The sequence below is a fragment of the Harpia harpyja genome, chromosome 12 (genome assembly GCF_026419915.1).
Source record: "Harpia harpyja isolate bHarHar1 chromosome 12, bHarHar1 primary haplotype, whole genome shotgun sequence".
NCBI classification, from domain to species: Eukaryota; Metazoa; Chordata; class Aves; order Accipitriformes; family Accipitridae; genus Harpia; species Harpia harpyja.
The window spans coordinates 11,192,221-11,219,166 of NC_068951.1; the positions used below are offsets into that span (position 1 = coordinate 11,192,221).

Sequence of the window (26,946 nt, forward strand, 5' to 3'; positions counted from 1 at the left end):
ACAAGGAACCTTATTTGTAATGAATGTGTTTCTTGTCCGGGTGGTTCCAGTCAACGACAGGTAGAGCTGAGCAGGACATACCATCTTTTGCTGAAGTCAGGCTGAAGTCTGACTCTTTGCTCCTAGTTCCCTTTTCCCCCGTCCACCCTCCTTAGCTCCAAACCTAAAAGCAGCTGTTTCAAGAAGTGATTTTTTTTTTCTTTTTTTTAAACATGGTCTTTTGCTATGTAAAACATCTGCTGCTTTTTGGCTGATCCCTAAACATTACTGATGGTGTGTATAATCAAACTGGGGGTCTTGAAGAATGTGAGCCAGTGTTGCCTTTTGTCATTCTGAACAAGCAAGTCTATGCTGAGAAAAGGATCTGGTGTGGATGCAAAACAAGACTCGGGACACCCGAACTGCATTGCTAGGGTAGAAAGAGTGCTGCTGAGCATGTTAGGATTATTAACATTAATCTAATCTTTCCGTTTGTCAAACAGATTTTTGAGTACATGGAGACAGCTTACCCAGTTCTTAAGACAGTGCTCCCAGATCAGCTTGTAGTTTGTTCTGTAATACCATGTGGATTTGCTGGGATTTTCAAGTAAATACATTATGTATATGGCTTACAGATTGCTTAGGCTGTCTGCATCAATAATTAAAATGAGGGAGGGGACTATACTGCAGAGCTTCCCCCTTTCTTTTCCTCATCCTTTTTACATGTCTGTTTTTATCTTTCCTCTCTTAGGATCAGGAAGATAAACCTGTAGCAAGGGAAAGTGTGTCAAACACAGAGCTGAACGTTTTTCCAGCAGAGACAGGAGCTCGTGGCACATCACTGCAGTGCCAGCTCTCAGCTTCAGCCTGACCTTTGCCATTCTCTTTGCAGATGCTTTGATTCAGACTTGTCAAGAGCTGCCAACCTGTTCTCTTTGCTGTTAAAACAAGCACACCTTTTCTACTGAGACAGGACAAAAAGCATCGCCTTTGAATCTTGTGGTGAACATGATGCTGTGCTGTTTAGTTGCCCAAAGTAGAGGGGGAAGGTTTGGTTTATTTGGTGTTGCTGTGGTGAGTGTAACATTGCCTAGATTGGATGGGGCAAGCTTCTGGGCCTTGTTGTTGTGGGTTTTTTAATGGTACTTTGTTAGATCAAGAGCTTCAATACAAGTTAATACTTAAAATTTCAAGTATATCACAAGAATAATTAATTTCTGTTTTATACCTCCATCCTCACCTATCCCAGAAAAGTATATGTTGTATTGGAGTTGACATTTCAAAATGCACAGTGCCATCTGGATGCAGACAGACTCTTATAGTGTGATTTTCTGATGTGGCATTTTTAGTGTCCTGGCTATGTTGAATTGAAGTGGGAAGTTATGTCCGGTTAATTGTAAGACTGTGTCTGGAATCTCTGCACATCCAGTCACTAAAATCTCTACCCTGAAGTTCAAAATGATAGCTAGTTCTTGCTGGACATGGCACAATGTGTCACGGTCACAGTCAGCTTCTGTGGTGGGTACAAAGTACAGCAAGACTGTACGGAGCCTAAGACTTGAATGCTGTTATAAAAAGTGCACTTAAGTTGGGAGAGTGACAGTCCTTTCCACACTGACATCACTGCCTAGGAACTAGCAAGAGTCACTTGCCTGTGTTTACTTCCCAGCTCAATTTAAACTTTACAGCACATCCAAAGAAACAGAAAAACTGCCAAAGAGGTGTTGATCTGATGAAATGGATGGGTGTCCTTGCTCAGCTTAGCGTATGTGCACAGCAGTCCCAGCTTTGGGCTAGGCTAATTCTCAGCCTGTGTGTGAGGTACAACATCGAGCGCTTGCTGTCGTTGTGCGTTGTGGGACTGCTGAAGCTTTTACTATGGAGATTTTCATACTGTAGCTGGGTGCATGAGCATTTGAGCAACTTCCAAATGCACACACTGTGTGCTGGTACAGAATAAGTAAGACCAGCTTCAATTTTGTCACTACAGATGAAAAATCACACGTTATGCTGTGCTTGGCATAAAGACAGTTTGGTATTGCGTACACCAATACCTGGTACCTTCCATGTGTTGGGAACCCAGGTGGAAGGTATTACAGTGGTAGAGCAAACTAAAACTTGTCCAACATTAGGGGTTTTTTTGGTTTTGGGTTTTTTTTTTCCCACATTGGGCCGAATAACAAGGATGCAGTTCAGTGTCAATAGCCTATGTAATCTTTGACTGCTTTTTGAGATGGCTCATTAGGATGATTTCTTGGCTGGAAGCTTTGGAATTGGCCTGAGATCACCAAGTCATGGGCTGTGAAAGACCTGTTAAATAATAACAACTATCTTATCTCATTACTGACTTGGACCATGCTCTGCCCAGCAGCCTGGAGAGGAACTGCTGGTACACGGCGTTGCCAGCTGCAGTTAAGTATAGAGCACGGTGCGTAATCTCGGGTACTGTTGTGTTGCACTGTCTACACCACTCTCTTTCCAGTTTCAGTTTACTTGTTTGAAGGCTCTTTATAGTGTACTCCCCCTATGAAAGTTTAGTTCTGATCGTGGAATTGCTTGTGGAGATCTGATGCCATCAACAGCTTCATTTCTCCACATTATAATTTAGGACCTTAGGAGCCAAGTACCTGTGTTTGCATCGCTCTGTGTTGCACTCCCTTTTCATGCAAAGGGGCAGTTTTGTGCGTTTCTTATGTATAAAGACAGCAGTTAGGTGCTTTCTGGAAATCTCCGGTGCTCTAAGAAAGGTTTAAGCCTTGATTAACTTCTCCAAATATACCTGAGCTTACAGTGGACGCCATAAAAGCAAACAACAACTGCTATATGCTAGCATAATTGCTTATTTGCAAGGATTTTGCAGTCTAAGAAGCACCGTGAGTTCTGGTACTACAGCTCCTCAATGCACAAAGCTGTTCATTTTTCTGTGGTTTGGTGGGGTTTTTTTTTGGGGGGGGGTGGGTAACAACCCCTGTTGTAATATTTCCTAGCTCTTCCCAATTGCTTAAAAAAGTTGAGAAGTTTTTAGACAGGTATTCATAAACACTGAGAAAGCGTAATACCTTATTTGCTACTTTAAACTCACTAAGGTCCAGAGGAATTTTAGTAGCAGTGCAGTTCCTCTGGATAAAGGACTGTGTTGCTCTCCGTATTCAGTGCCTAGCATCGTGCAGTCCTGCTCGTGGAATATAAACTTGGGGTGCTGATGTAATACAGATGTTAATCAGAATTTACAGTAGTTGAACTGAGCTTGGAATTTAGCTGAAGGGACTGAAACAGAGCATTAATCAAAAGCCACAATTACTGAGCCAAACTTTCTGCACTGAAGTAAACTAATGTCGAAAATGCATTACACCCCTAACATCTCTAATATAAAGTAAGCCCTGCCATGAGAACATGGTAACAGTAGTCATTAGCCTTTACCTTTGGCTGTCTGAGTAAGGGCAAGGGTTATACAGATGTTAGTCTGCTTTCAGAAAGAGGATTTAGAAAAAAAAAGAGAGGAAAAAAAAAAGCTGGCTCTTCTTAATAAACTAGTGTAATTACAGATCTGTTTAAGTAGAGGCATATGATACGTATGTTTGTGACAATTTTCCAGAGGGATGGTTCGGCTAGTGCTAAATAACCAGGCTCATTTTCCCATAATGCAAATGTTATTCACAAACTATTACCATAATTGATGCACCGAGCCACTGTAGAGTAAATAATGTGTTGTGTGTGGGAAGCAAACTAGAAGTCAATGAATATTAAAGAACAAAATCTAATTTTTAAAGGGAAACTTCACAAGAATTAGAATTACTTTGAAAATCAAATGGCAATGCAAGTTCAAATCGACTGGTTGTTTTTTAGTTATGTGTACATGCACATGCATAAACACGCGCACTTATGGGCTGCGGTCTCCAGTCTGGTTCAGTCGGTATTTTTTCTGCTTGGTGAGTACAAAGCATCCTCAGACCCGATCAAAGCAGAGTGTTGTATGGGAACCTTCGAGTAGCATCCAGTGTCCTGGGAGCTTCCCAGAGAAGTGGGTTATGAACACACTAGACCTCTTGGCAGTCAAAGAAACAAGGACCTTTCAGGGTGTTTTCTGTTGGGTGAAGGGGAGCTGGGACTGGTTAAGCCCATGTTTGGGGACATATTGGTTGTTTCTTTGTCTCTGCCTTCCTGCACTGTGCTGGGGTACTTGTTCTGTGTAAGACAAGAAGAATCTTGAATCATGCAAAAACCATAGGAGGGATCACATTAGGTTTATACGTCGTTATGCTCGTGATGGCACAGTGTGAGTGCACTGCCTGGAGGCTGCTGTGGTTGAGATCTGTGATCTGCTGGTGTGATACGTTGCTGGGCATGGGTGCGTGGACCTCATGGTGTACAGAAGGACAAGGCTTTACGGTTAGCCCTTGATTGCTCTCCCTGTGCACAGCCTTGTGACTGGGTAAGTGTTAAGTAGGTTACAGCACTTATTGCTGAGGTGTAAATTACCCTGTATCCATTGCTGAATGCAGGAGCTATTGGCACTGCAGGCTTATCTATGCTGGTATGGATTTTTAGAGTAAAACGTTTTTGCTGAACAGGACTTGATTTAACTGTGGGCATTAGTGCCCTGCCATCTAATTCCTTTTTATGTTCAAAGGGAACTTGTGTTAGTGCTTAAATGTATATATGTACATTGCATGGAAAGGTTGCATTTTTTTTCAGGCATTGCTTTACTTTTTTTCCCCCTGGATATATTGCTCCCTCATCCCTGTTCCATGTGTAAATGAGGGAGATATATACAGACAACTATATAATATATTGCAGAGATGTATTCCAGTAGGACGAAATGATGGAGTGTCACAGAAATGACTGCTGCTGCTTTTGAGAACTGTGTCATTTCAAACACTTTTGAGTGCTGGTGTGTTCTCAGAAGTGAACTTTTCTCCAGGTAATAAAACACTGGCCAAATACCGCTGTAGCTTTAGAAACCAGAAAGCCAGGGAACAAGCTGCAGAAGCATTGTGTAGGATTACAAAAGCATCATTTGATCTTTTAATATCATAAGCCATTTTGTCCAGATGGCAATTATTGTTATTTTTTTAAATTACAGATTATAGCACTGCACCTTCTTTTTCAGAGAGATTAAAAAGACATTTTAAGCAACCTTTGCCTCCCATTGCTGAAGATGCTCGCATGCGACTTCCTGGCACAGTTACATATATATCATATAACGTCAGTAGCTTTCCTTATTGTAACCTGATATAACTCAATGTGGCAGAAGTAACATATTGTGAGCCATCATGAGCCTAGCTCTTGTGTGCCAGGCTTATGGGCTGTCCTTCTTCCATCTCAGTCTGTCTCTTGCAGATTGTAAACCACTAGCAAATGTCTGTTTCTTGTCCTCTGTGGACCGGATCAAGGTGTCTTTGACTCTTTCAGGCCTCTGTGGTTGTGCCTCCTAGCCATAATTTCACCTGGGAAGCAGAGCACATGCCCAAGCTGAGTTATCACTCACTGTAACTCATTACAAATTGGCACTTTGCTGGGGGAGATATAGTACTTCAGACTGCTTTTCTCAAGTTAATCTGTACTCTTTCTCTTTGAATCAGGTAGCCTTACTTACTAGGTTTTATCCTAGTCCCAGGGAAAAGCAGCTGTAAGACCTGACAGATCTTACAGCAGGTGGGGAAAATGTTACTTACACCTCTCAGTCATTGCAAAAAAATCTCTCCATAAAGTGTGGCTCTGCCTGCAGGGATGCAGGGGTGGCATTGGTCTCCTTCCAGACTGCGTCGTCCTGCATCTTGTCTGTCTGAAGTGGTGCCAGTCCTGGGAACTTTGATACACGGGATGCAGCTCATTCTGAGCCTGCTCTAAGTGGATATTAAAGCAGAAGAGCTTTTGGATACTGCCAGCTCAGCCCGTGTTGAGTTCAAACTAGTGACCTAGAGAGTTTTTTTTAAAACATGCACAGAAGTACAAATTGACAGCAGCATGTTTATGATGAGATTTTTCGGCAGCACTCAAGATGAAAGAGCAGATGGTGTTGATGGGAGCGCAGGGTTATAAGGTACAAGATGGGATTGTTATCACGTTAATAGCAAGACAGCAAATCCCACAGTGCTTTCTATTAGCCTGAAAGATGATAGTTCCCTGTTGGCCTTCATGTGAACCAGAAATGTCCAGTAACGCGGGCCTCAGGAGGCTGTGGACACCTTATTAGTTCAGCGTGTTGGTTCCGAGACATAACCATCAATTCGTTAGGGTTTGGCCATTCTGACCCTTTTCCTCACTGTCCATGCCCTGGGAAGCCTTTTAGGATGTAAAGGAGTTTGAAGACAGAGCTGGTGTAGTTCTGGTTTACTTCTAAAACAGAAACACTGCTACAGAATTCACTTTGAATTGAATCTGGTATTTGCTAGTTTAAAGCTCGGGAAGTGCTGGGCACGTTGGAAGGCAGGCAGACGGAGCTTCAGCACTTGCGCTTCCTATGAAGTAATCTGTATTACCCTGTGGTTCTCTGAACTTCGGGAAAAACTTTCTCTTTTAGTCAGCTTGCAGATCCCACAGGCTTTGCTCTCAGCTTCAGATAATCTTGCAGGGATCAGTGCTTTGGCTGGTATATTAGGAGCCATTCTGAACTGTGAAAAACATTTCAAAATCCTTTTTATTTATACTTATTCCAAATTGCCTCCCCCCCCCCCCCCAGGCTAATCATAGAAATTGCTGTAAACATTTTCTGGAGATGGGATCTTGCTATTTATCTAAACTTTGTTTGTGCTTGTTGTTTATGTCCTATTTTTTACAACATCCCCACACTTCACTTTGCTGGATGGGAAGTGTGAAAGTTATTATGGTAATAGGGATTGAGATGATTTTCTGCTCCCATAGTGCCAAGGAGATAGGAATGGATGTAATTCATCTTGGATATAGTCCCTGCTGCATATACATCATCTTGCTTTAGCCTCCCTGTACACATAGATACATGCACAGAGGTTCGTTTTGCTTGGTGGAAGGGTCAGTGCTCTTCAGCTTGCTCCAGGATCAGCATGGCTTGGCTCCACTGTGTGCCCTTGCAAGTGGGTTCCTTTGGGCGTTTATACTGTGGCAGGTACAAGGTGAAATAGTGCCCAGTTTGCTCCTTCCTTCCCTCCCACATAGCACCAAGAAAACGTTAGTCTGACTTGACAACAAACCCGGAGTCAAAGAGAAGAGGAGGAGGTATACCCTGCTTTTAGGCGACTTAAAAATCAAATTGGTACTGCTCGCTGTTTAGTTTGCTTGCATTAGTATATGATTAGCTTTGTCATGGGGAATAATTGAAACGAACACAGATCAATATCTAAATATACATTAGGGTGTATTAAGGGGCTTAGAACCAATGGTCTGTTAAAAAGGAGGTTATTTCAGTTCCTCTGTACACTGCCTCACATTCAAAATGGTATATTAGAGTATGAAAAAACCTACTGAATAAATCAAAAGATGATTATTCTGGGAGAACTGCAAATATTCTACCAAATATGGTTCCTTTTCTGGGGGTATATAAAATCAAGTCTGGGTTTTGGCTGTACAGACTTAGAATCTGAATAGCACATTATTTCTTGTTATTGATAGGTGTTTGAAAGAGGAGGTGTGGGATAACACAGTTTTGGAGCACGTTTAGGGATGAATTCCTATCCAAGGTGTTGTTTGACTGCCAGTATGTCCCTAACAAGTGAAGGTGAATTGGCCAACAGAAGTGAAGGTGTTGTGTGATGCACCGTATAGACAATATGAGACTCAAATACATTTCAGACAAAGCGCTGACACTGTAGGTTTTGAAATAAACGGTGTATTTTGCTCAACTGCACAGATGAATAAAGTGTTGAAAACTTAAGCTGTCATGTACTTTGTGTACCTGTGCAAACCTAAACAGCTATTAGTATTATAAGAAATAACCAGGTTCTGCTGGTGCTGGCTAGGGGCTGTTTGTGGATGCTAATATTGGGGGTTTCAACAGTGCGACTAAAAATGAGCAATCCTGTGGCGTGATCGGCTCTTCCCTGCCTGGCTGGGGGATGTGATGGCTAGAAATTCTGCATCTCTGTTCCCTGTGCTGCACTTGTCCTTTGATTACAAAAGGACAGCTCTCGAGGATGTCGTTGTGCATTTTCCTGAGATAAAATAATAGCTCTGTGTTTTGTGACCCTGGAACTTTAGGTCCTGCCAGATGCTAATGAACCAGTGGAAAACATCCAGGGCCTGGTAATTGCTTTGAGCCACAGCTGTTTGTGCTTGGTACACAGTGTCAAAGCTCGCTTCTTCAGTGGCTGCGCCCTGTGATACTGCCCCAAGGTCCCCTCGGGGACTCCTGGGTCAATGCAGCGAGCAAACTTCCTATAATTGGGTACAAGAGAGCGTGGTGTCCGTGTGGACATGGGCAGCTTGGGGATGAGTCATGCTCTTGACACCACCTATGTGGTTCACATTTGGTGTCTGCAGTAAATCCCAGGCAGTGCTAGCAGGCAGGGTGTCTTGCTGCAGGGACTGGAGTAACAGCAGAGCCCTTGGCAGAGCAGCAGCTAGGAAGGAAACGAGGCTCTTGCACTGACCTGATCTCATTCAAACATACAGCCGGATCTGTCCTATTTATTCATTTGCTACTTCAAAAACCAGCTTTTTAGGTGCAGAAAATAGAGGCTACTAATAAAAATTGGTGGTTTAATTTTCTTTGGGTGTGTGTTCCCTGTAGGAGACCTTCTCATCCACTGTTGTCTTTGCAAGACACAATTTTTGATGTTTCCATAGATCTGAAAAAGGCTGGGGCATTTTACCACCCTTTTAGCGTAGGTTAATTCTCCCACAGAAATGCAGAATTAAACTGAGTGTGGGAATACTTTTCTGTGGCATCAATGGAAAGTCATTTCTGACAGCTACAGCCGTGGATAGCAGGGATTTGAACTACCTTGGCTGAGTTGCACTGAGGGGGTTTAGAAGGGACTTGCTTGCCCCGATGCCCTGGCTGAGCAGGGAAAGGGCTGCAGAGCGGGGCTGTGCAGCCTCATCTCCAGCTGCTGCAGCTGGGGACGGACTAGGGCATCTTCCCATGTGCAAAGCTGCATAGGAGGGTTAAAGCCATAACATCAAATGAGGTGACTATTATTGGTCAATATTGGTATTTGGATCCCTTGTCTTAGTTTATGAGAAGTTCTAAAAACCTCTGTTCACAAGTGAATGAGTAGCCAGGCTCTCAAAGTTACAGCTTTCATAGGATGCAGTGATGCCATTATCAGTATCGATAGTACTTTTTAGGTGGGTAATATTGACAAAGGTTTCAGGATCTGTCTCATCCACTGTGTATCTCTGTGCGTGCATATATTCGGACGTAGTAAGTCAGTGGTGCATGTATTTATTCCATCTCACTCTGCCTGTGAAAAAGATACCTAGACCTAGAAAAGGTACAGAGAATGATGAAAAGGATCTACAGAGACATGCACTGCTTCCCTACAAGGAGAAATGTAACAGTCTGGGAGTCTCCAGTCCCTAAAAGGTGTGGTATAAGGGAGACAAGAAAAATCTGTAAAATCATAACTGATCTGAAGATGATGAGAAGCAAATCGTTCTCTTTTTTGCAGGATAGGATACTGCGAGACTCCCAATTAAATAACCAGACAGCTGGTTAAAAACAACAAAAGGAGGTGACTTTCTCCTACTGCATATAGTGAAATTCTGAACCTCGTTCAGCATCTTGTGGAAACATAAAGAGATTCAACTACTGGCATGACAAAATCAGGTCCATCTGTGTTATTAGACGTGTTGCTGCAGGCACATCTTTGGACTTGAGATTTCTTACATTGTCTCCTTGTGAGTCTTAAAGTGTTTGGGTATAGCATGCTGGGCCAGATAGTTCTGCTCCAGTACAGCACTTTCTGTATACAGCGGAAATACAGTAGACTGATTATATTCATCCTGTAGTTTGCAACTTGATATTCACTGCTCTATGGCGTACTTAGAGCTGGGAGATTTGCAGCAAGCTGCAACCAAATCAATGTGTCTCATTAAACCAGAGACAGGGAATTGGGCAGTGCTTCTGAACGGACAGAAGAACAGCCTGATAGATGTCTTCCCGGGATTTTTTATGCATTAGTTTCATATTGATAGTGGTGGTTGTTTCGTTGTTGGTGTTTTTTTTTTTAAAGGGTCTTTACAGATATTATTTTAAAACATCAGCCCGACAGCATCAAAGCTTAACAAGTGGGTATGTAGAGGGAGGCTGAGAAAAGTGGGGGAGCAGAAGAGAGCCTGACTCCTGATTACTTGCTCTGGTTACATGGTAGCATTACTGCAGCTGCAGAATTGGAAAGGAGATATTTGCTTCATGCTTAAGAGGCTTTATTGTTTCTAAACTATATATAGTTCAGTAATCTTTCTTTAGGTGGGGGAGGGCATTGCGGGACAGACCTCCAAAGCATTGCCACCCTGCTTGGTGGGAGAGCGAGGGGTTAACACGGTGGTGTAGGGTTCTCCGAATGGGCAAGCTCATTGTCAGAATAATGTTTAGCCAGGTGTTAATCTGTGTCTGGAGGGAAGTGCTGGAATTCATTATTCATCCCACTGGGGGAGGTCATGGTCCTGGGAGGCTGCCAGCGCTGGAGCCAGCCTCCTGGCTTTACTGACATGTGCCATTTGTGATGAATGCAGCTGAAGTCCATTTGAGGAATTCTCTTGTCAGGCAGCCAAGCTGACAGCGAAACGCAGAGCTAAGGCATTCAGCGAGCTCTGTTGCAGCAAGCGAGATCGCGCTCAGTGTTGGGAGGGCAGGAGGGGACAAAGTGGAACCGCAGAAGGAAAGCATCGTTTTTTCTTTTTGTCCTTTTTTTTTTTTTTCTTTCTCCCACCTTCGCTTCCCCTAAATACTGTGGTCTCCTTGGAAAATCGCTGGCTTTGACGGAGGGAGTGCCGGCACGCTGCTTTTCATCAGCAGAATAGGTTTGAGTTGCTTTTTTGTTTTTTAACGAGGGCAGGAGGTGAGACAATGATCAAGTCAAGTTGGTTCTACGTCAAATTCAAGTATGCAGAGAAGGTAAGTCGGTACATTTTCTGCTGCAGCCGTTCCCAAGGGATTGCTGCGTGGTCGCCTGCAGCCCCCTTCTCTTGACAGAGAGCTCTGGCCACCAGCAGAGCAAACGCCACTGAGAAGTTTCGCTGGTGAATTTGTTTTCCTATGGCTTGATAGATAACGCCGTGCCGAAAGCTGGTGCAGCGCAGGATACTTGAAATGTCACAGCTGCAACTTCAGCATGGTGCAAGTGGAAGAGAAAAGAAAAGCTCAGATCTAATTCCTATGGTGCTGTGTCAGTTAAAAAAAAGCAGTGGTAGAGATGTATTTGTTTTTCTCGTGTAGAGCTTGAAAGCAAGGACTATTTCTTGTTCTGTAGAGCTGGTTATGAGACGTGACCTGCTTCTGCAGGGAAGTCGGTGCTTTTCTTCTCCTTTAGTAACAAAGTAAGTATTTAATTGTCCATAATTATTACTGGAAGAAAGAAGTTTTATTGATCAAAAAGTAATGAGATCTATTCTAAGGCTGTTTGCTGGCGGTTTTACTGTGGGACTTGCTGCATTTCCTATTGCACAGAACACAGTGCTTTCTGTTGGATTTTCCTTTAACACTCATCTTCACTTTATCTTGCCTGTCCCTTGGTACCCAGATACCCAGGGGAGACAGAGGGACGGGGATGGGGAGAGGATGGACCAAGATTTCAGCAGGGACCCGCTTGACAGAGATGCATTTTCACTGAATATGTCCCTTGAGGGTTTCCTGCCCCAGGTTGAAGACTGATCTTGTTGCCAGTAATGCTGAGAGACCCAGTCACAGTATTTGGATGTAGCTTCATTGTTTTCTTTAATCCAGCAAAATGGGGAAAAGAGCAAGACAACTTTTTTGTGAAAATACTGAGAAGCCTCACTATCTGTTCCCTAAACATCCTTGAGCAGTTAGCAACTTGCTATTCTTAGAACAGGGGGAAAATCCATGCATGTGCTATTAGGCTGAAATTTTCTATTCTGGCAAATAGTCCCACATTGATTTATTTCTTGTCTTTGTGCCTCAAGTTATACCGCACACAGTGAAAGCATACATATTTCATTTAACAAGAAGCATATATATTTCATTTAACAAGATTGTCGTATCATTTATCCCAGGCTGCAAATAGCACATTTAACAAAGTCACAGATTTAACTATTCCGTTTTCATTTGTTCTGGGCAGTCTTACAAAGGCAATTTGACTGCAAAATCTACTTTATTAGGCAGTTATATTTTATCTCCTTGATGTTTCTCTGCAATATTTCTATGTTCTTTAAAGTCATACCAGACGTATAAACATCTATATCAAAACAAATCGACTCTGTATATTTAGCATATGAAACTCTTCCTGGAAATAAAAATCTACTCAAATCAGTAGTTTTTTGCCAGGGGATTTTTTTTTTTTTCACCTTTACATTTTGTGATTTGATTTCTTCTTCTTCTTTTTTTTTTTTTTTTTGAGTTCAGCCAGAAAGCCCTCGAGTCCCTGAACAGAGCAGATAATGTTCCTGCTTTTCTGTTACTGCTTGATTCTCTGTGTGTCTTACATAACCTGTCATACCAGTTTTGTCAGAGACAGATATTTTTGAGATCTACAACCTGGGAAATTTGAACATGGATGAAATCCAGGAAACCCATTTAATCTGTATTCTTCCTAGAGTTACTTGTGCCTTATAAGATTTTCTTCTGATTCACCAGGGAAGTTGCCATGTCTGTTCATCTGCTGGGGGGGGGGGGGGGGGAAGCCCAACCCCAAAACCATAATGCACACACGCACGAAGACAAAAACTGAAGTGCATGCCTGGTCTTTTATTGAATTTCGTGTGTGGTAAGAGACCACTCGTACTTTGCATGGTAGTGGGGGTTTCCTAATGGAAGGCACTTCAGAAATTTCAGTCTTGGCTATGAGGTAGGGATGTACCCCCTTGCTAAACACAGGATTTTATGTCAGCTTTCTTGTTGCGGTTGGTGCTTGGCCTATTCTGCAGTAGCTTCAAGTCTTCGTGTGAAAGTTGTGCTAGTGTGACTTAGGTGTGAATTGACGCTGAATTTATTAAATGGGTGCAATTCTCTGGCTGGACACTGTGGGTACATGATCCATGAAACAAGTGCTTCTGCATTAGTGTAACCACATTGGTTTAAAAAATTAGGTCAAATTCTTTCACAACTCTTCGATGTCGTCAAGGTTTTAGAAATTGGGTTTGTTAGCTAAGCTGAAGTACCTTTGAAATTCTCAAACGAGCTTTTAAGCAGTTTGTCTAAATGGATTTAAAATCTCACTTGGAGATGCAGTTTCTCATTTTCAGTTGACATAAGTGTGGGCTGCTGCAGGAATGAGCGTTCCCACTCCAAGCTACACGTTGTCAGCGGTAGTGCTTGTGCAGCCATGTGGTGACATGCGTCCGGGAGCTGATCCAACTGGAACTGAACAGGTTTTATTCCTTTTTTGGGGGCTGGCTTCATTTTCAGGCAGATCAGTGTGTGTCCCAGTTCACCCCAAGTATACAGCCGTAAAGGATGTACCTGTAAATACCTGGTTGAGGGTGAGTAGAAAGGACAACAATGTCTCTTCTGGCAGCAGCATGTGAAAACTAAATTAATTAAAGTTTACTCTCCTCATTTGGAAGTGTTATATAAACTCTGTTTAAGGGAGGTCATTTCAGGTTAGGGAAAGGTTGGGTCTCTGCCCTCACATCAGTGCAATATCTCGGTTAAATCAGAACTAGAACTTCTTTTCCTGTGTGTGCCACAATACTGACATTGCACTGCTCCCTCTTAATTCTCTTGTAAAGAAGTTCATTGACATTTTTATTAGCTGGCTGGCTTTGCTGAAGTTGACATCCTTGCCTCTGGCCATCACAAATTTTTTTTTTTTTTTCCTTTGATTTGCTTTGGAAGATTTTGATGTCTGAAGACCCCTCTGTGACAAGGCTTATATATTTATATACATGTCAAAGGTAACTCTGCAGGCAGCTTATAGATTGTAAAATATTCCTTCACATATAGATTGTCAACCTGTTTTATTCTCTTGGCATCACTGTGCTTTACTGCTGTAAACTGCTCTGTTGATTGTGTTTGAACGCTGCTCATCCCATCTTGGTTATCTGTAGCCTCTGCAGATAGACTCGAACCAAGGTTTGGCAATCTAACTTGCCTGGAGCTTCGAGGAAATTCAACCCTCACGGGTCTTCTGGAAGCTTTCAAACTCATTTCATCCACCTGGCACCTTGAAATCTCTTAGCCAGTCAACTTGTGTCGTCTGCCTGCCTGTGCAGTGGCTGTTCTATACTGGTAGGAAAAAAAATTGGTGCCCATGCATTTGTGGCTGGAACAGAAGGCCTGAGAAATGGTCTTTAACTGTGTTTGGATGTTCACCTAAAGACACGTTGGAACCGGAAGCAGAAGAGGTAGATGTTGGATAAACTGATGTACTTCGGCATGTTAGTTTGCTCAAGTCATCCAAACAGTTTTTTGTACATCGTGTTAGACAAGCACTGTAAAACCATTTCACTGCAGCACATTTTTAATTGTGATTAAAATAATCATATAATAAAACAAACCAAAGTAGAAATCTGTACAACTTCATCTTGAGTCTATTATCAAGTTAATTGCAAACATTCTATTATACAAACTTCAAGGGAGCCTACTGGAGAAAATCCAAAGTTTTTATGTTTACCCTTTCAAAGATTTAATACAAGGTCATTTGGACACGAGCCATTTTTACATAATACCCGTATTCAGTCTGAGTGCATTTACACTGTAATTAAAATTCAACAGCTTCATACGAATAGTAGTGCTGACACTAGGAAATCAGTTTGATCTGAGGGGGGAAAAAAAAGGCAAGCTCTTGGAAACCTATGAAATTCTAGAAAGTGTGGGAGATGTGTGGAGAGAGGCAGTGTGAGTGGGCAGTCTGGCTTCACGTGTTGCTGCTTATACGTGAAGGAGCTTATGGATGAAGTTGGAGGACTTGAAAGGTTTTGCTTTGTCCTTGAAAAGCCCTGTCCCTTGTTTGAGGTTCATTGATAGATATTGCTGAACTGAAGCGAAGCTTAATTTTCCTGTTCCCAGCAGTGCCCAAGGGAGAGAAGTGCTGTATTCCTAGCTGGAAAATTAGATTAAAACACCCAGTACCTAGATACAGGGTACATTCATTTCTTCCTCTATCGTAAGACTCCCACTACTCTGAAAGGCAGTTTACAGTTTTGACAGCTAAAATAAAAAGCCTTAAGGACAAGCAACCACTTTGAATGTTCGAAGGGCTTCATTTCCAGCAGAAAGATTTCAATTACAGTCATTTTCCTTGAGTAAGTACAAAGAGGTAAATGGAACCCCTGTTTCAAATGTTAAACTCGCAGACTACATTATTACCAGTTGTACTTTGAATGTAAAGGATAAAGCCAATCTAAATCAAAGCCCTGATTCAAAATTACTTTTTAAGAGTATGATGAGGTCTGCACCCAGTAATTCAGCCACTTGGTATTGAGCAGCACATAGCACATCAAATGTGACTTTCATTAGATTGTGTTGCTCTTCTGGGGGGATCGAGGCAGGAAGCATCTTTCTCGACAAGCATTGAGCGTTGCATCTTGAAAAGGCTGCTCTGCAGCTGGAGATTCGTATGTTGGCTGTATTTTTAGAGAATTTAGGTTTCTTTTTCTTTTTTCTCTGACTTTGCTCGTTGTCTTGTCTTTTATAACAGTAATTTGGCAAAGATTTGGTTATTTACCTCCTGTGTGGCACAACCTCTCCTCCTTCCCACTCCCTGCAAAAAGGTTTTTCATCTCAGGACCATTTCCTCCCCTTGCTGGGGTAGGTAACACGTTTTCACAAGTCTGTGGTTTTTTAGACTGGGTACTGAAATGTGCACAATGTTTGTATAATACAGGTGCCCAAAAGAGACGGATAGCCAAGATGATAAATCAGTCTGGTGACCTGAGCTCACTTGAAACATTCATTTTCCCTGGAATGATGAACTCTTCCAGAAATCTGTACCCACAGCTTGATCAAGTCGGGGATAACTGCTTCAGTCGGTGACTTTTTGGGTCAGATCTATGCCCAGAGGCATCAGAGGAAGGGCAGGGAGTTAACAAGCCTGCTCCTAGAGCAACTCCCTATTCCATGGAGGCTGGTCCTCTTGGCACTCAAACCATCCTGGCTAGTGCCTGGGAGGTGGGAACCCACCTGTTTTTTCCTCCAAAAGTGTTTGCTGGAGCTAGTTGTGCTAATTTTATTTACTTATTTTTGCTACTTCTTTTCTTCATTGCTTTGTAGATGGATTTCTGCAGGTGTGAAATCAGATGTTACTCTTTAAACTGATGGAGATGATCAGCCAAGGGTTGTGTCTTCCTAAATTACTCAGCACAGACACCTGGTTCAGTATTTTTATCACTTTTAGCTGCTGAAATTTTTCCTTTCCTGCCTATGAATATTAAAAGTTTACATTTTTTTAAATCGTGTTGCAACTGTGACTGCCAGCGTTTTAGGGAAATGAGTAAGATTTGTCATTTTATGTGCTTGCATACAGATTATGCTTGGGCCTACTCAACAACCTCAGGAAAATAGATGTAGGAATTTACTTTACTTGTAAATACAGATTATTACAGATGTGCGCTTGTGCTTCAGGAGCCCAGACTCACTTGGACTCAGCTGCTTATCCCTGCCTGGTTTTGCTGGGTGACCCTGGGATTGCCATTACAGCCCTGTCACAGAGAATTGCCTTGCTTCATATTTTGGCTTTTCGTTATCGCATTATGATTTTATCTGGCATTTCTGTGAACATAAAGATGTCAAAGGACAATAGGTGCTTGCTAACAGTGGATGCAGCCTGCACCGCTGCTGCGCTTTGCTTGAGGCTGGCGAGTGGATCTGAGCAACGTTTTTCCCTTATTTTGGCCTCGAAGGCTGGGTTTGGCTGGCACACCAGCAGTAAGCATAGGCTCGCGTCTCCATGGCCTAGTGTGCCCAGTGAAAAGTAGGCAGGGCTGAAACCCAGAGGAAGAAATGCCATTGCCAGTGCAGTCGCCAGCCCCAGAGGGATGGGAGGTCAGCTCCTCACGGCAGCACTGTTCAGCCCCACAAGCCACAAGTGTATGTGCTTGCATTGGAAACTGCCCCTTGGTTTTCTTCTGCTCCTGGGTCTGCCAATCTGAGTGAAGTTCAGCCAAAACTCCTGCAAGGAGTAACCTCCTGCAGTGTGAGCAATGATCAGGTCCCTGCTCTGCTCTGAGTCCCTCCCTTTATTTCCGCTCTATGTTGTTAAATTAAAAGTGGTGGATGGGCCATGGAATTGGCAAACAGGTGCAGGCTGCAAGCCGCTTAATCTCTGTGTATGTTATATTCTCTACCTGGTCCTTACAGTGATAAAGTTAGCTCAGATTTCTAAGCATTTGGAGGAGAACGCTGAAGAATGTTGGACTAAGTAATGTTTACTTATTTATTTTTATTTAAATGGATCTTTCTCCAATTCTGGCAGTTCTTGGTACTTGGACCAGTTCTTGGGAGAGCTCTTGTGTGGTTTTAGAAAAGGGCATTTTAAGTCAGATGTTAAATCTTCCTGATTTCTTTCAGTTCTGCAAATTGAACATTTGCAGTTTGCTTTTTGCAATAAGTGGTTATCACTAACCTGTAACATTTTGAATTGAAGAATCAGAAGGCTCTATAGGTTCGTTTGGCTTTGCTGGGAATATGGTAGAGATTTAAAGGACTTTTTTTTCCTTGAATCCGGGGTAGTTGTTGCATCCTGCGTATCCCGTGGGACTTGCAGCAGCCTGGCATGGCCAAGTCATTAGGAAGTCCAAGCACCACCCCTTTTCCCCTTGATGTTTCTCACAAAGGGAGCCACTGCAGCAGAACTGTTTAAGCATCTTGGTGTCACTTTAGGATCCTCCCACCTATAAGCGGGAATATGTGTGGGGGGGTTTCCAACTGGATCCAGCTTCTGGACAGCTTTGTTTTTAATACAGTTTGGGATCTAGACCTGAAACTTTTCCATTTTTAGTCCTGGTTTTTTGCATGTATTTGTAAGACTAAGAAGAATTGCATGCTTATGGGAATAGTCAATAGCAGGTAAAATAGCAAGAAAAAAAGAGCCCTGTTACATTCTTCTGATGTAAATTTTTAATCAAATGTATTTTCTTCTGTTAAGCAACTTTTACAGCCTACTGCACAAAACATACAACCAGAAAACTTTGCACAATGAACTGCATGTAATAGTCTAGCAATGCACCCATTACACATTTTTAGGTATGTAATGCATCTAATCCATTTTTGCATGCATGGCAGTGTAGCCTTCAAAAGGTAATTAAAATTTGCAGTCTTGGTTTCATAGTTCCTTAGGTTTTCTTCACATCGCAATGCTTTGGAGAGCTTCATTAGAAGTGGTTTCTCCTGTAACAAGAAGGAAATACAATTTTAAATGTGTTAGGAAATACAATTTTAAATACATTAGAAAGCTGGAAACTTTGTATCAAAATTTCTAAAATGATTGTACAGTGATTGGTATCAGTGAACACTGTTCTTTAGCACAGCTGGATTGAAGAGTTGGTAGATGATAGACTAGGTTGTAATAGCAGTAATAAATACATTAAATAACACTTTTCAATCCAAATAATTAGAGGTAAGTTTTGTAGCAACCATGTGGACCATGGATGTAGCAGTGTCCTTTTTATGGGTGACCAAACTCAGCGGTGTCATCACTGTTTGTGTGTCTTCTACCCCAGGACTCCTGCCTGAGGGCCCTTGTTTGAAACCAAGGTACTGCCCTCGCCTGCCTGTCTCCCCGCCGGCCAGCCACCCTCTGGGAAGTCAGGGACAAAATGGATTTTCTTTTTCCAAGCTAGAGGCCCGTTGTCCCTGTAGATATTGAGCAGCATACTTGGAGATGCTGCCAGTCAGAGGCATGATGTCGGTGACCCTACCAGCAGTCTTTTGCCTCAATTTCAGCATCACTGTTCTGAATTTCTGCTTCCTAAGCTGCTTCTGTTACAAAACTCCAGCTCCCATTTAGCATCTGGCCCCACACCGCTGGGCTGGACCTTGCTGACCTCTGCTCAATGATGCAATGAAACTGCTAATAATTGTAGCAACACCCTCAGTATTGAAGGCATCTGAAAAAGTGATATTCTTCATGGTTTCTGGGAGCTTTGGCCAAACAGGGTGTGCTTTCACCACTGTGCCAAGAGCTGGCAGGCCTGGGAGTGTGCTTCAGGTTGGAGCGATGTGGGCAAGAACTTTCTGAGCCTTGTTAATGTGCTGTGCCTGGTGAGGTCTACCCTGAGGTGAGTCGGTGCCACTGGAAGACAGAAGAGCGTGCACCAGCTACCTTCTCTTGGGCGATGAGCCGTGGTAAGACCTTCTGCTGTCTGGGAATGACTGTTTTGGGGCCGGTAAAGAAGCAGAGTCAAGCATGTTTGGGCACACATAAATGCAGAGGAATTCTTTTGAGTGGCTGTTCGGGACACAGCTTTTGACTTGTGGTATGTTTAATGCTGTAACCAGTTACACATAGGTACTTCATAGATTAATATTCAGGACACAGTAGATGAGAGAGGCTGGCTGGGGGGATGTCACACGCAATCTGTTCATCTAGAATTATTTTCTGTTTTGAAGCTAGATTCTCCAGTTCTGTAGATGGGAAGAAAAACTCTGATTTACTTACTCTGATTTTTTAATTTTTTATTTCCCCCCTCCTGGACTTCGTTTGCCTGAGGGCTAGTTCTGTCCTTTAATTATTTAAGAACTGGGTTTTGTTTACAGTTTGTAATAAAACTGATAAAAGATTAACAAGGTGCTTGTGAATCATTTTAAGCAAATTAAAGCTTTGAAAGACTTACAACTGCAAATATTTGAAAATTGTAAAGCAGAAGAATAAGAACAGACCAGATCAGATAATCAAGTTATTGGATTTGTTTGGGAGAAAAAATAATCTTATTTGCAATCGGATGTGAGAGCAGCATTGTCTGCTGTATCAAATATTTATGTGTGCTTTTAGAAAATTTGAAGATACTGGTTGTATGAAACAGCACTGGGTATGTTAAAATAATGTTTTATTATGGTGGGGGGTAGCTGCATGGGTTGATGCATAGAGCATGGGTTGGAGAAGGGATTCAGAGTAGAAATACATGTGTCTTAAGTTCACCATAGTGGCAAGCCTGTGCCAAAGCATGTATACCTTATGCTGCTTTTAAGGACTGTCTCGACTCTCCCCTAAAACAATCCTAACGCCTATATGAAATAATGGACTGAGCCGATTTCCATGCAAGAGTGAAATCAGGGAGGTTCTAATGCTATTTCTATGCAAGAATGATCTTGGGGTTGTAATGGATATTTCCATCAAAACATCAGCACGGCGCTCAGTAGTAGTAAAAAAGACTAACCACCTAAAATATTGGGAAATATACTAAGAATGGAACAAGGAACACTGGAATAGAAATCCCTGATCTACCTGCATCATGGACACATTGTGCAGCTCTTGTCCTCCCCTCTCCAAAGACTTGCAGGCACTAATGCTCAGAGAAAAGCTGCAAGGCTGTTCAGAGGTGTCGAACTGCCTCTGTGTGAGGAGGAACTAAATGAACTAGAACTCTTCAGCTAGGTAAATAGGTAAAGGAGATGTGACAGAGGTCTGTGAAATCAAGTGGGACAGGGAGGATGGGGATTGTTCATTGCCTTCCGACACAAGAACTTGGGGACGTCAAAGGAAGTCGATAAGAGCCAGGTCGAAGGAGATCAGAAGTAGGTGGTTCTTTGTGAAGGTGTTGCAACTGGTTGTCAAAGGAAATTGTGGATGCTAAAAGTTTACGTTGCTTCTGGGAGAGTGGACAAATTAATGGAAAAGAAATGAACTGATTGCCGCCGAGCAGGCAGAAACCACATCAGGAGGTCAGTGAGCTGGAAATGACTGGAGGTGGAAGCAAGGGGGAAAGATGTACGTATATAAATAGAGACAGGCAGGAGTATTATATATACTTAGCCTATTTTTGTTCTCTTCTTTTGGACATCCATTTATGGCCACCGTTGGAAAGAGGATGCTGCGCAAGCTGAGCCTTTGATCTGGCCCAACACAGCCATTCTCTGTGCTGATGGTGCTGGGGCAGCTTATTCTGAAATGTCTTGTCTTATATGATGACTGTTATATAAAACTGGTGTTCTTCAACACCCACCAAGCTTAGCAGCTATGGATTTGACTGTGATTGTTACCTTAAAACAAAGGCATATCATGCAGTGATTACAGCTTAGTATTAATAGCTGGATTCCTAATTTTCTGCTGAATGTGCTCTGGGACTGGGAAGAATCATCTCATTTCTCCTATGTGCTTCATTATCTTCACCCATAAAATGGGTGTGAATGCACGCACGTTGTCAGGATTATTATCTATGTAGTATTTTTGGGAGAATTACAATGCATTTCTTTGAAGCTATTGGACAAGATACAGTACCAAGAGAAGGCAAGCAGCACTTCTGTTTCAGTGTCCCCAGAAAAGTTTCAAGATGGGTGAATTATTGCGTTACAGAGCTCTTTAGCACCCCAGTGAAAAATCAGTACAAACCTTTAAGCCTAAAATTATGTTTACAGTTGAATGAGGTGACAGGAAACTTTTGGGGCAGATGAGGAGAGTTTGAGTCTAATTAAATGGAGTAATTTTATTCCTTTGGGAAAGAGCTGTGAAAGCTAACACGGTAACACAGCAGGTTCAAAGGTCTGTGTGTAGATCCTAATCTGCTTAAAAGATGGGGTAGAATTTCACTGACTGTATCATAAACTCGAGTTCAGTAACCAAATAGTTCCTTTCTTGAACATCCAAATATAAACTGTGAAAGAAGATGGAGGAGTTTAAAGGAGGTGAATTAAGATCTGCCTATGTACAAATGCTACCTATGACTTACTGATAATGATAGAAATATTCCAAAAGCTCTGTAGCTGGTCTTTTTTTTCCCACCCTTTTCAGCTGGCATCTTTGCATGACTTTGATGGCAGCTCTAACATACCTTGTTAAAGTTATGCTTCAAGGCAAATATCTAATCTGTAGGTCTCAGCAATGTTTTAAAATGTCTCCTTTTACTTTCACCTGTAGCTGATTTTTCCATTTTGCTTTGCACTTTTGCAAATGAATTATAACCAGCTAGAGCTCACACACGTGGGTAGGGTCAACCTCCGTGTTGGAAGAGGGCAGTGCATCCCTGTTCTCAGGGACCAGTGGGGGAGGTACATGTGTGTTGCCTTACCCTCTGGCTTTATTCAAGCAGTATTTGTAGCTTCCAGTGTTCTACATGAGGCAGATGTTGGAGATGAATAGATAGTGTTTCTATTTCCTTGTCTAGTGTTCCGTAATTTTTCAGTGTTGCGATCAATCTTTGTCCAGCCTTCTTGAAACTTCGCTTGTGTTTAGTGTATTCTCTCTGATTGTCAATGATTTCCTTTAAAAACCTAGGATCCGTTCCATCTGGTCCCAGGAACTTGGCAGCTTGTGTGGCGAGCAATAGCTGGTTTTTTTCTGTGAGTGCTAGTACAGAGAAGTCAATTCATGGCTAAAAAGATTAAAATCCCTAAATTGGAAAAGCTGGAAAAATATAACAATTTGCAACTCTGCCAAGGAAGTGCTTCTTGTTGGATTAAAAAAATCTTATGACAAGTTGAGAGAGATTTGGAAGTGTAATTCAATTCTGTTGTCAATCCAGGAGAGTTAAAGCTGAAACTGTGTTAGAATACATTAACGGCACTGCCTGGACAGAGAAAATCAGCTGCCTCTCAGAGACAATTTTGTGCTGGCTTCCATTCTGCCTCAATTTGTTTTGACCTGCTTTGGATTTCCTAACTTTGATGTCACTCATGATCATCATCTGGTGTGTTCAGAAAAGGTCTCTGCTTCTGTGTCCATGGGTGCCCCTTCTGAAATAAACTGTGTTCTGCAGCAGTAAGGAAATGGGGAGTGAGATGCTGAAATAGAAAGGGGTCAAGCTAGCAAATTTGAAGAGAGAGGCATCCATATGGTACGTTGGAGGTGTTACGTATGCCTTACACTCAGAGGAAGCGTCCCCTCTTCTTGTCAGGGTTTGGCAGTAATTGGGTACAGTGCTGTGGTTCTCGGTGATAAGGTCTCTGGGTGGTGGGTGGAGAGAACTGCTTTGACGTTTTGGGTATGGCCCCGATGGTGCTTATCAGTGCTTTGGATGTGCTGTTAGGGTTGTGCTCCTGGAGATCGTGTGAAATCTTGTAGGAAGGGCAGCATTTTGTGGCAGAGCGGTGCCATCAGCCCACACCTTACTGCTGCTTCCCTGCTCCTGCTGTTGTACTCACCAGCTTCCCAACCTTTTTTGTTTTTTTTTTTTTTTTCCCCCCTTCCATGTAAAAAGGGGAAACCGAAGAGAAACCAAAATCATCAGTCCCCTTGGCTGAAGGTACTGGTTGAAGTTTTGTTGTTTGGTCACAGAAAATGGGCTCGTTCAGTGCTCAGATACCACTGTGGCATGTTAGTGAGAGAAATTGGGAGCACAAAATCCCATTTCTCTCCCAGCATGGACAGAAGATTATGAACAGAGGTGTGGGTCTTTCCACTGTCAGTGGAGGAAGATTACGGAAAGAGATGCTGTTTTCGTGACCTCATCTAGTAGTCACCTCTGAGACCAGTAGCAGGTATAAATCTATATCTCTAATAATAATCTAAAAAATTATTTGGTATACCTAAAAGTGTTCCAAAAAGTGCCCTGGCATAGTACCCCATAGATTTTCTATTCCATTCTTCTTGATCTTGTAGGTTTGCGTGGGGTTGGGACATGGGTTAATATAAAAGCTTAGTCCTTTCAAAGTCACCTTTTTGTTAAATCCCTATCTCTCCTGGCTCTAGGCAGTGGATTGATTACATGGATATCTTACAGGATCATGAGAAATATTTTAAAATTATTAGTTATGGGCCTTTGATGGGGCTGACTGCCTTGGGAGGTACTAAGTAGTAGCTTCAGCCGATTGCTGTAGGATATCAGATAGTGAGTGACCTGCATGTGGTCATGCACCAGAAAGGGAAGGGACAGTGAGAGCAATTGTAAAAGCTCATGGGTTCAAAAGCAGGGTAAAGTTTCCCTTCTCATTTTGGGCAACACAGACTTGGATTCTTGCTCTTCTAACTTCAACCATGTAAATATGATGTCTGAATTGGGATCTCGTCTCCTTAGGGTCCCTGGGTCCGGGAGGAGAGAAATGAGCCCACTCCCAAGGCCTGAATGGCTTTTGAAGGTTCCTGATTTTCCTTGATAGTACAGCGGGCCCTGGCAGTGAGGCCTCTAATTTAGTCGTTTCATTTAAAGATTTGTTTAATAGCTAGGTGAAATCTTGCATTTCTGTGCCACAGTTTCTCTCCGTGTAAAAGGAATATTTTTTTATTATTTCTATATCTCTGAAGGGTGATCAGGTTTTGAATGTTAGAGGCTCTGGGGTGCTTGGCTACTCTCAGAAAGGGGAGATGGGCTTGTCTGCTTCTGACACAGGGAGGAAATGTCTATTCAAATATTCCGAGTAATCCTTTTTCAGGAGAATGAGCAAGTACCTACGGATGTTCCTTGACCATGAATCTGGCAGCTTTACATTTGTATATGTTGTTTTTACCCAAAGTAGCACTTGCAGGACCCCAGAAAAGTCAGAGCCCAACTGCAGCGACACTTGGAACTGTGTGCAGTAAAACAAGGCCTGCCCTGGACAGCTTGTCAGCTAAAAGCGCCTTACAGGACAAGGCTGTTCAAAACACTGAACAAATATAAACCCAGCAAGTCCCTCAGAGATGTAAGTGACTTTTGGAAGCATGGTTCGATATCCAAAGCTGCACAGCTGATGGCAGAGGAGCGAACGGGAAAGCTGGCTCTGACCACAGGTCACCCATGGAGCACTGGGATGATGCCAGCTGCCTTCCTGCCTTCCCTTGCTGCGCTCAAAATGAGCAGTCCTAGCACTCAATACACTCGTGGAAACTGGCTTGCAAAAACACTGTCTGCTTTGCATCTCTGAGACCAGAGGTATAAATATACAAGTTAATGTGTGTGTGTGTGTGTGTATCTTAAGAGCAGCATATCCTTTGCACTCACATCAATTCTTTCATCTTCTTCAGCTAAAAAAGTCAAAATAGAGGCTGTGTCTCCATAAACATTTCTATCCAAGTATCGTGACTGTGTGGAACAGAGTCAGTGGTCAGTACCGATCTGGAAAGAGTCCCTGCACAGTTGCAAGCTGATTTTTATCATGACCATAGTCAAAACATCTGAAAGATTTGTGTGCAAGTGTTTGTGTGTGTTCATGTTTATAGTCCTGTAATATTCCTAGGTTTAAAAATTACCAAACATAGGTACAGCATTGATTGGATCTCTGTGATTTTGATATATAGTCTAATATTTTTCCACTTTGTAATAATTCACTGAGGTGTATGTAGGAAAATGGCAATAGCCTTTAATTTCCTTCTATAATCCTGACTCACACAATCAACTCAATGAAAGTCAACATGTCTAGCTGGAGATGTGCTGATAGATGCTTGTATCACTCTGTCTAATAAGCATTGCAAAGTCTGGAAGACAAGATACCAACCTGTGAATTTCATGGAGACCTTTTCTGATATAAACTTCTATTTTGTATGATTTTATAGATCTTCTTAGACTGGATTAGGGTTTAGCTAAAATAAAAATTGTGGAGCAACTTCATAAGTATGTTTGCTTGTAGGCAGATCCTTCTTGCAGCTTCGCAAAACAAATGAGTGAAGCATTAAGGGATCGGCGAGAAACAGATGCCCAGATACCTTATGTGATATTGAATATTACACCAAGCATGTATTTGCATCTGTTGATGCCTGACTTGAGATATCGAGTATGGGGTGATTCTGTATACCCCACTGGCTTCACTGTAGAAATGCCGCCTGAGGATTGGTTAATGAACCTAAGCCATTTTCACCTCCCAGATCTTTCCTGAGTCTGCCCAAGACCTCATCATCGTTTTGTCAGTTTATTGGTGGTGTCATCGTATGCAACCGTGACATACAATCCCAGCATAATGTACACCCACAGCGTAATATAGATAGTGGCAACTGGACAGCTGCAGATCAATGCCATCATCTAAGGTTGAATTTTTAAGGGAATAATAATGGTATCTTAACGTGAAAGTACCTAACATGTCACGCAGTTAATCTACCTCTAAAATGAAGTAAATACCTCCTTTTACATGTGAGAACACCAGTCTAGGAGCCCGAGGGACTTGCCCAAAGAAATGTCATGAACAGAACACGAGGGTGAGGTTCTGAGCCAGGTTTAGGTGGGTCGGGTTTGCCTTTCATTTCAGAGGAGTCAGGCTTTCGGCACTGCCTCATCTGGTCTAACGCAATTCTCGTGTCTGTACGAGGTAGACTCTCCTCTCAAAAGAAACACAATGGTGGTTGGGGTTTTTTTTCCCCTTCACTAGATCAACATTTTAGCAAACGCAGGAACAAATAGCCTGGAGCACAAGGCCCTCTTTTCTTGGCAGAGCTGAAAATATTCCCGCAGCTGAGCCTGGCCACTGCCGTGTGCTGGAGAGGTTCTGCCCCGCCAGCGTGTTTAATTACAGGCAGGGTGAGAGCTCTGCAAGTGGGGTTGATGCTGGCTAGGCTTCCCTGGCGAGAGTCTGACGAACAGATTTCCGTACTGGAAAATGGCATTAAATTAAATAGGTATCAGCCTGATACTCTGAGAGCTGAATGTCAGTGCTAATAAACCAGAGGCTCCATCCTTCCCAAAGGACCTTTGGAATCAATTGAAAGCTGCGTCCTCCATCCCCCTTTCCCAGCGGGTAAATGTTACTCTTCTGCTGTGCCACTTTCTGTACTCAGAGTGAGCTGAGACTACCAGCACGCAGAGCTGATTGACAGGATTGCTCCCAGCACGATGGAGATAGGAAGTGACCTTAAACACTGGGGTTGTGGTTAT

At 42.6% G+C, this 26,946-nt stretch overlaps 1 protein-coding gene across 6 annotated transcripts in view; it reads left to right on the top strand.

Annotated features, from left to right (window-relative positions):
* The window catches only part of AUTS2 (activator of transcription and developmental regulator AUTS2), an 800,615-nt gene that overhangs the window by 249,051 nt on the left and 524,618 nt on the right, over positions 1 to 26,946 (top strand). Inside the window, exon 1 of one of the 6 annotated variants that reach the window (XM_052803422.1) lies at positions 10,632 to 11,014. The exons of the other annotated variants lie outside the window; for them this stretch is intronic. Coding sequence (XP_052659382.1) covers positions 10,967 to 11,014 — 48 coding nt within the window. The 5' untranslated portion in view covers positions 10,632 to 10,966. Of the gene's footprint in view, positions 1 to 10,631; positions 11,015 to 26,946 lie in introns of those variants that run through there. 6 annotated transcript variants of the gene reach the window in all.